The 10,139-nt window shown below is 46.0% G+C and overlaps 1 protein-coding gene across 1 annotated transcript; it reads right to left on the bottom strand.

The window, feature by feature from the left end:
* Positions 1-6,276: 6,276 nt before the first annotated feature.
* Positions 6,277-7,729, bottom strand: LOC139069646 (uncharacterized). Its single transcript, XM_070550325.1, has 3 exons — positions 6,870-7,729; positions 6,491-6,734; positions 6,277-6,420 (listed from the first exon to the last, which is right to left on the bottom strand). Exon 1 carries the CDS (start codon positions 7,727-7,729, stop codon positions 7,052-7,054), a length of 678 nt encoding a protein of 225 aa, XP_070406426.1. The 3' UTR covers positions 6,277-6,420; positions 6,491-6,734; positions 6,870-7,051.
* Between the last annotated feature and the right edge of the window lie 2,410 nt (positions 7,730-10,139).

Raw genomic sequence — 10,139 nt, 5'->3', positions numbered from 1 at the left:
TGATGTTTATCCGTTCTTTATTCGCGGTCAAACGGATCGTAATTTTGTTCTGCGGTGAATCTTAAAGTTATGTCGAATGTAAATAATCTGAGTCTTTATTGCTTTAATTTAACAGCACAGTAACTTGTTAAAATATTAAAGTTAATTTAAATCATTTACATGTTTAATTAGACTATAGTTTATTAGCCTTTAATATTTTAGTATTTATTGTTGAACTTTTATAAAGAGCTATTTTTAAACGTGTGCACATTTAAACACTAAAACTTGCTCCATCTGTCAGAGCTCTGCTGTTCAGCTCCTTCCTGGTTCCTGCAGGACCACAAGGCCCAGAGAAGCTCAGTCCAGCAGGACGTGAGGACACGAACAGACACGCAGAGCTCCTCCTAAACCTGGAATCAAACTTTTCTACAGATGATTTAGAACAGTTTCTTGTGACAGAAGAGTTAGTGAAACAGAAAGGACATGATGAAGATGATGCTATCGTCCTTGTCTTTCATACAGATCAAAGATCACCCCAGCTTATGCTCATGTCACTAAGTAAACGTCCCATTTCTCACTAAGACCTGCTCTATCTGCTCCACCAGATTATCAGAAGCATCACTGTAGTTGTAGTTTTGCCTCCATCTTCCTGCCCTACTTGGTCTCATGTTTGTCTTCTGCTACCTCTCATCATCCATTTCAGGTGGGATCTTGTTTGCTCCGATGGCCTCTTGAGTTCCAGGCTTACATCTTTTAGTGAACATTAAAACATCATGTACTAATATATATGTATGTGTGTGTGTGTGTGTGTGGTATGATGCTAAACCAGACTGCCTGCTCCATCAGATGAAAAGGAAATCCTCTCAGGACCCAAATAAAATAGAAGATTTAGCAACCAGACACAGAAGCCCAGATGAAACCATCCACATCAGCATCTCCAGTTCTACCAGCTCTAAAAACACACTTCTGAAATAATAAAACACTAAACTCAGCCAACGGATGAAGACGTCCTGGTGCCAGATGCTACCTAAGACATCACCAGTTCAGCTGACTTGATAAAACACTTGGTGACTAAAACAAACATCTGGTGACCTGGTAAAAAACAGTCCTGGTGCAACAAGCTACCTGAGACAAACGTTTCCAGTCAACCAGTTCAAGAAAGAAAGAAAGAAAAAATCTTCACTGCACTGGAAAAAAAAGATATCTCTAGTCCGAGTCGGAGTCGTCCGAGTCGTCCCATCTTGGTCTCTTCGGTGGGATGTACGGGAAGCGCTCTCCAGTCCTCTTCTGGCTGGATCCAAGGACCGAGGTAGAAGGAGTGGGTTCTTCTACATCCTGGACCTCTTCAGCGCTCCCGTGGGCAGGGCTGGGATCTTCTGGAAGCTCTTCCGACGGGGCCGGAGGAGCTACCGCCAGCCAGAAGTCTTCTGGTGGTGGAAGCTGCTGGTCTTCATCGCTATCCAGAATTGAGCTACCATAACCAGAGTCCACACTAGAAGCCAGAAAACCTTCTAAAGCTGACCAATCTGAGCTATTGTCAGTCTCCTCCGACTCCTCATCACTACTCAGACCCTCAACAGCAAACTCTGCCTCTTCTAGAGGAGCCTGACCATGATGACACACAAACACCACATCATCATCAGGAATGTGAAGGGCTGGGTACCCACCTTCATCTTCATCGAGAATCCGGATGACCTCAGGGGCCCCTGCAGTCACGGGACGCTCCACGATGAAGATGCCTGTGAGGACAAAACAAGACACATTAAATCTACTTGTCTCATAAAACAGTTATTAAAAAGCTACAGTGACTCGTTTACAATACAAGAGATGTGTGTCTGCATCTGCATGTGTGCACAAGATACACTTTACTAATCTGGTTGTTTTTTTAGGGTTTAACAGGTTAAAACTGATTTCTGCTTTTACTGAAAAAGTTTCCATTTTTAATTGATGTGATTGTTTATTATTTATGTTTCATATTTATAGCTGATGTATTTCTAAAAAGATTTATTCTTTTAGTTTGTAGACACAACACTGCTCAAATAAAGTTGTTTTAGAATGGGCTCTACAAAAATAAACAGAAGACTCATTAAACTGGTGAAAACTGTTTAAAAAATATTCAAATGGACAGAAATGCTTTTATAAACCTGAGAACCAACTCAGAGAACACGTCAAACTTTTTACTTGGATAAAACAGATGAAGTCCTTAAAGATCAAAGGTCTCTAGTTCACTCAGATTTATGAAAACAACTCATGTTCTCCGATGCTAACAGGCTGAAGCTAAAGCTAGCTGTACGTTCTAGCATGTTCTACATCATGACGTTTCATACCTGGTTCATCCGTTTCTATGGTTACGAAAACATGTTATTGTTCGAAGCATTCATGTTTAGAATCGTACATGTCATTTTATTAGTTTTAAACATTTCGATGTAAAATTGAACTAAATGGATTTGCTGAAACCAAATTAGTGGTTTTCTTTTAACGGTTCTCTCTAGTCTGACATAGTCACCCCACCGACCTGCTGAGACCCTCAAGATGCTGAGGCTGTGTGATGAGGTTGAGTCACAGGTCGGTGCTAATGCGAGAAACCTTTTGTCTCTATCCCGCTAAAAGAACCACATATTCAGCTTTTATTTTGCTTGCCCAGCTGACAAAAACCAACCTCCTCGCGCTCACTCTCACCTCGCTGCTGCCCATCCTCTTTTATATCAATAACACAAAAGAAACCAAGACATGCCAGAACAAAACTAGTAAAAACATTTGATGTGTTCAAACTGGAGATTACAAAAGCACAACAGCGCCTAAAGTCCTCACTGTTCCAGGGGAATTTGAGCCTCACTTGTCCACAGAAAACATGTTTCACCTCCATAAAACACCAAATCTCGCCTCGTCTTCTTCCGCCTATCCGTGTCCGGGTCGCGAGGGCAGCATCCCAACTAGGGAGTTGTTCCACACCGTCCTCTCCCCAGCCACGTCCACCACCAGCTCCTCCGGCAGGACCCCAAGGCGTTCGGATATGTACTTTCTCCAACGTGTCCTGGGTCGTCCAGGGGGCCTCCTGCCAGCAGGACATGCCCAAAACACCTCACCAGGGAGGCGTGCAGGAGGCATCCTAACAAGATGCCCAAACCACCTCAACTGACTCCTCGATATGGAGGAGCAGCGGCTCTATTCCGAATCTCTACCGAATGTCCAAGCTCCTCACCCTATCCCTATCCCTGACCCAGCCACCCCGCGGAGAAAACTAATTTCGGACGCTTGTATCCGCGATCGTGTCCTTTCTGTCATTACACAAAGCTCATTACCATAGGTGAGGACTGGGCGGTAGTAGATCGACAGCTCTTGCTGGGGAGGTTCGCAGCCGAGTGTGAAGAGGCTGGGATGAGGATCAGCACCTCCAAGTCTGAGACCATGGTTCTCGATCGGAAAAGAGCGTTTGTCAACTCCAGGTCGGTGGAGAGGTCCTGCCTCAAGTGGAGGAGTTCAAGTGTCTCGGGGTCTTGTTCACGAGTAAAACACCAAATGTGGTTTTAAAACACACGTTCGGTCTCTCAAATACACGAATTTAACATTATAATAATGTTTCAGTAGTTTGTCCTTTAGGAAACATGAAATAAGTCAGATGGAGAATTTAACTGATGTCAGCTTATCGTGCTCCTCCCGGAAGGCAAACATCTCTCTGGTAGGTTGGTTCTCGGGTCTTCTTCAGCTAGCCACAAACTTCTTCAGCGATTTCTGCTCTGCAGAGGCTCTCCAAGCTCGTCCAAGGACTATTATTGAAGCAAATCTCCAGAGGCTCTCTCGACCAAGTGCTGCTCTAGCGCAAGTTCGAAAGAAAGACTTTTAAAATTCGATGAGCTTTTATATACGATCAACGTTCTAATTCTATGACGTATACACGCATATGCGTGCACCAGCCTCTTTGCAGCAGGTGCACCCGAGGGGTCTCTCAGCCCTCTGGTGGACAGAAGCTATTACTGCAGCTGTTTTAGAACTGTAAGTTAATAACCAGAGGTGGAAAGAGTACTAAAATGTCCTACTTAAGTACAAGTTAAAGTACTTGCCTGAATTTTTACTCAAGTAAAAGTAAAAAGTATTGTAAATAAAATGTACTCAAAGTAAAATTTACTTAGTTACATTTTTGTCAGCGTAAAGATGGTTACATCAGTGCAAAACCACAACGTTCACAACACACTCGTGTATGCACGCACACACACGGACACACACACAGTTTGATGGAAGGATTTCTATCCTATCAGTGAGAACAGGACGTGCACATTGATTGGGCGAGGTTTTTCTAGGATTGTACGTTTCAATTGTGATTAAAATTATTCTTTATTTTGAAAAAAAAGGTAATTTTTAGATGCCATCAGCATGTGAGGTATCTCAATGTTCTCATGACAAAACTCTAACATGAGACTGTGCTCTAACCTGTCACACAACAAGCTAAATGAAAGTCAAACATTTCAAAATAGACTGTATGACAGCTGTTAACGTTGGCCCTGCCCAACTTTATTCTCTCTTTATTCTGCTCTCCCCACCTATTCCACCTTCCTCAAGATCCACTGGTTTCCCTCTTTCCTATTCACTCTCTCTCTTTCTTAACATTTTTTCTTTTAAATCGCAATTACTTATTCTTGCTCATTTTAAATATATTTTTAAACATTTTCAAAATGCTTTTTTATATGTTTACAATTTTTATATATTTTTTTGTTTTTGTGAAGCGCCTCGTGACTTTTATCTTGAGAGGCGCTATATAAATGATATTTTCTTCTTCCAACTTTACCTCTACATTCAGTTCCTTTATCCATGTCCATCCTAGAGCTCCTCTCTGACCTTCATGCTTATTTAGAGCAGCTGATTTTAAAAGTTAGCCGAGTTCATCCTTGGTAGCGGGTTCACTCACTCATTTAAATATATCGGCCAGAGGCAAAATTCGTTTGAACAGCATGTGTAAATGTGTATTAAAACCTCAGATGAAAAAGGTTTTTGGATTTTGACGGCTGGAATTGTAAGATAATCTGATGTTTGTGACCGGCGCGGGAAAAACAGAAACTAACTTCCGGTCTAAGCCCTGGGCAGCTGCTGATGTTTCACATGGAGCTCTGCTGAAACAGCTGTAGTACACAATGCCTGACTCCGGGGTTTCTGCGTTAGCATTTTAGCAGAGAACAATGTGTCATCAATCAGATGTAGCTTCTGAAGCCTCTGCTAGTCGGTCAGATTTGTTTTTTCTCTGGGACACGGCGACGAGAATGGATATTGGATTACCAGAGAAGTTCATCCGAGTTCCGACCCCGCCAGCTGGATATCACTACCAGAGGTGCAGACATGTTTTGGACCGTTAAACTCAGAAGACCTGCGACCCGAAATGGACATAGGAGGATTCTGTTCATCTTCAGAACCAAAACTGATACAGTTTGTTTACTTTTCTTAAATATTTCATTTCTGTGCTCCACTGGAAGCTCTAAGCTGACGAGTTCTAAGCTGGTCTTAGCTCCATCATGTGTCTCAATATAGTTCAGTAATCTACAGTTTTACTGCTGTGTGTATTTGATATAACTCTGGAAAATATTTAACCAACAATTTAACAGAATAAATCTTCCTGATGCTGGAGTAACTCCTTAGCTCAACTCGTTGTTTGCACTAATCCAGGATGTCATGGAGGTTCTAATGTTGAAATATAGAGATCATCTTTTGGAGTGTGTGTGTGTGTGTGTGTGTGTGGTAGCTTTCCTAAAGGACTTGTGCTTTCCTTACTGGAGCGAACACAGTTAGCAGTTTAGGTATTATTTTTAGATCAGACTTGTTATTTAAAAATGCGTGTAGGACACGGACACATGGCTCAGACCTTTTGCTGCAGCTGTAAACGCAATTTTACGTAATAATTAGGAGCATGAAAGTAAACAAATAACAGTGATTCACAATACTAGCATCAGCAGCTACCTTGTTTTACGTGCTGGAGTGATGTATGCGAAACACAGTTCTTCACCGTCTGGAGGAGACGATTTGGATTTTCTGTAATGATGTATGACAAAAGTCCTTAACAAAATAAAAAAACTGAACCCAGTACATGTTTATATAGATGGTAAAGTGTAGTTATTTTGCATTTCTACAATTTTAATGCCGAGCTAATACCTTTGAAGCGCCTCGTGATTTTTATCTTCAGAGGCGCTATAGAAATGATACTTTCTTCTTCTACCTTCACCACTGAAATCATTTTGTTCATTCAAATCCTCCTAAATAATCCTCCAATCATCCAACTGGAATCCTTAAGGGTCCCGCAATGTCCATGTCATGTTGTGGTGAAGTGATCTAACCCACGACATACAGAATCAGATCGGAGACGGTTTAAAAGGTTTAAATAAGGATTTATTGAAGGGAAACCAAGGGAGCAGCGTAAACGAAGCTGAGTTCTTGCACAGGGAGGCTGGTGCAGGAAAACTGTGGACAGATCGGAGTTAGAACCAGTTTGCGGAAGGAATGGGAAGTCAGACTTGTGCGGAGGACTTACGGTCTGGAGAGGAGGGAACTGGTTTGAGGGAGGAGTGGTCCGGTATAAGTTGAGTGGCTTGCAGGGACTGAGATCCAGAAGTGAGACGTGGAGGGAGCTGAGTTTATGGAGGTCCAGGAAGTTTAGGTGGGCAGCTGGAGGTGGTTCTGGCCAGGGGAGAGGCTGAGAGACGTGCGGGGTTGGAGATCCAGGTGGTGTGGACTCCAGAGTTCTGCCAGTCCAAGATGAGAGTGTGTAGGTTTGTCTGGGAACAAGAGCAGGAGGTCAAAGGGCAAAAATCCAAAACTCATTAAATTCTTAAAAATCCCAAAAAAACAATCTAATTCTCAAAAGGCTTAAAGAGCTTGTACAAGATAAACTAGCGGCTGTTAGAAGGTACCCAGGTAGAGTAATCATCCAGCGAAGTGTAGGAGTCTCCCAGCTGCTTAAATACCCCTGGCCAGCTGATGAGCAGATCTGCTGCAGCTTGGTCACCTCCAGACACGCCCACCTGCAGAGGGAAACTCAAAAGACAGGGAGTGACAGCAGGGAAATACCTCAGACCGTGACAGTACCCTCCCCTCAAGGGACGCCACCCGGCGGCCGAGCAGAGGAGGAGGAGGAGGAGGAGGAGGAGCGGGCCAACTCGAAATCCCGGATGAGAGAGGGGTCATTGATCCATGACCTCGGGACCCACTGCCGATGTTCCGGGCCATAACCCTCCCACTCGACCAGGTACTGGAAACCTCGGCCACGAGGTCGCACATCCAGAAGGCGCTGGACGCGGTAAACGAGGCCCCCGTCAGCGAGACGCACAGGAGGCGGAGGGTCGACAGGAGGGCACAGGGAACTGGAGATGACAGGCTTAAGGAGGGAGACATGAAAAACGGGGTGGATCTTCATGTGGGACGGCAGATCCAAGCGGACGGAGGACGGGTTGACGACAGCAGAAATCGTGTAGGGACCGATGAATGTGGGGGAAAGTTTTTTGCAGTGGTCCTTTAATCTGATGTCCCTGGTGGAGAGCCAGACGCGCTGTCCAGGCGCATAGTATGGGGCAGGATGCCGGTGCCGGTCGGCCAGACGCCGGTTGCGTTCTGCAGTCCTCTGTAGGGCCTGTTGCGTGGCCGCCCAAACCCGTCGGGCCCCCTTCAGGAACTGAGGAACGGAGGAAACTGGTGGGAAATTCAGAAGGGAACAAACTGGGTTGAATACCTGTCGAGGCCTCGAAGGGGGATAGTCCAGTGGCGGAGGAGACATGGGCGTTATGGGCGTACTCGATCCAAGGAAGGTGGGTACTCCAACTGGAAGGGCTAGAAGAACACAGACAACTGAGCATGGCTTCTACCTCCTGATTTAGTCTCTCGCATTGGCCATTTGACTGCGGATGAAAACCAGACGTTAGCGCCACCTTAGCTCCTAAGCAGGTGGCGAAGTCCCTCCACACCCTTGAGATAAACTGAGGACCGCGGTCTGAAAGTATCTCCGCAGGGATGCCATGGAGCCTAAAAACATGCTTAACAAGCAGAGTGGCAGTGTCAGCGGCAGAAGGTAGAGCCTTTAGCGGCACTAGGTGACAAGCCTTGGAGAAACGGTCGATAATGGTCAAAATAACCGTAAAGCCTCGAGAGGGGGGAAGACCGGTGACAAAGTCTAGTGCAATATGGGACCAGGGCCTGGAGGGAATGAGTAGCGGATGTAATAGTCCAAAAGGGGGTTGGTTACTCCCCTTGTTGCAGGCACAGGTTTGGCAGGCGGAAACGTACTCCTTGACGTCTTTAAACATTGTTGGCCACCAGAAAGACCTCCGGATTAAGGCTACGGTACGACTGATACCAGGGTGGACAGAAAACTTGGCGGTGTGGGCCCAGTTAATCACCTTATGCCTGACGGAAGGAGGAACAAACAGGGTGCGGTTGGGTACCTGATTGGGACAGGGGTAGTTCTTTTGAGCCTCGAGCACCTGATCCCGTATCTCCCAGGTAACGGCTCCCAGGACTCAATCCGGTGGTATGATGGTAGTGGGCTCGGGATCCGAATTCACCGCGAACTGTCGCGAGAGAGCGTCGGGCTTGATGTTCTTGTTGCCTGGTCTGTAGGAAATGATAAAGTGAAAACGTGAGAAGAACAGGGCCCACCTGGATTGACGTGGGTTGAGTCTCTTAGCTTCTTTGAGGTAGGAGAGATTTTTATGATCCGTCCATATCACAATGGGGTGCTCAGCTCCCTCCAGCCAGTGCCTCCACTCCTCCAAGGCGAGTTTCACAGCTAGGAGCTCACGATCTCCCACATCGTAATTTCTCTCAGCAGGAGAGAGGCGCCGTGAGAAGAAGGCGCAGGGATGGAGGCGGTGATCTGTGGGGGAGGTTTGAGAAAGCACAGCCCCGACTCCAGTGTCCGAGGCGTCGACCTCAAGTGTAAACTGTTTTGCAGGGTCTGGACGGGTGAGAATAGGGGCCTGAATGAACCTCTCCTTTAAGTCACAGAATATCCTGGAGGCTTCAGCGTCCCAAATGAAAGGCCTCTTTACTGAGGTTAGTTGTGTTAAAGGGGCAGCTATCTGGCTGTACCCTTTAATAAACAGACGATAGAAATTTGCGAAACCCAAAAATCTCTGTAGCCGTTTGCGTGTGGAAGGAGTGGGCCAGTCCTTAACTGCCTGCACCTTTTCGGGGTCAGGTCCCAGCCTTCCACTCTCCAGTACGAAACCCAGAAACTTAACAGATGGGGCATGAAACTCGCATTTCTCCGCCTTAACGTAGAGCCGATTTTCGAGTAGGCGTTGGAGAACGGCTCGGACATGACCAGTGTGTTCCTCGGGGGTCCTCGAAAAAATCAAAATGTCGTCCAGATATACTGTGACAAACTTGTTCAGGTAGTCACTCAAAACAGTGTTAACCAGGTTCTGAAAAACGGCAGGTGCGTTCGTGAGGCCAAAAGGCATGACTAAATACTCAAAATGTCCTATTGGTGTTTTGAAAGCCGTCTTCCACTCATCTCCCTCTCTGATGCGAACCAGATGGTAAGCATTTCTGAGATCCAGCTCAGTGAATATGGTCGCATCTTGTATGGGTTCAAAAGTGGATGACAGTAAGGGTAATGGATACTTATTTTTCACTGTGATCTGGTTTAAACCACGGTAGTCGATGCAAGGCCTCAGGGTGCCGTCCTTCTTGGAGACAAAGAAGAAGCCAGCACCCAGAGGAGAGGTGGAAGGCCGAATTATGCCGGATGCCAGGGACTCGGAGATGTACTTTTCCATACTTTCACGTTCAGGCTTGGAGATGCTGTAGAGACGGCTAGAGGGAAGAGGTGCTGCAGGGAGAAGATCTATAGCACAATGGTAAGGGCAGTGAGGTGGTAATGAGGATGCTTTGTGTTTAGAAAATACCTGCTGGAGGTCGTGATATTCAGGCGGAACCCCGGTGAGGTCGGGTGGTGTGGTCTTCAGGGCTCGAGGCTCGGAACTAGAACGGGCTGGTCCCAAACAGGTTAAATGACAGTTATTGCTCCACATCTCCACTTGGTTTGTGACCCAGTTAATACGGGGGTTATGGTTCTTAAGCCAGGGATGACCCAGGACCACAGGAGACTGAGGGGAAGGAAATACAAAAAAGGTGAGTTCTTCACTGTGGTTACCTGACGTCATAAGGCGAATGGGTGCAGTCTT

This window comes from Nothobranchius furzeri, chromosome 4 (genome assembly GCF_043380555.1).
Source record: "Nothobranchius furzeri strain GRZ-AD chromosome 4, NfurGRZ-RIMD1, whole genome shotgun sequence".
Lineage (NCBI taxonomy): Eukaryota > Metazoa > Chordata > Actinopteri > Cyprinodontiformes > Nothobranchiidae > Nothobranchius > Nothobranchius furzeri.
The sequence above is the reverse complement of the archived record's forward strand: the minus strand, read 5'-3'. Positions and strand labels throughout refer to the sequence as shown.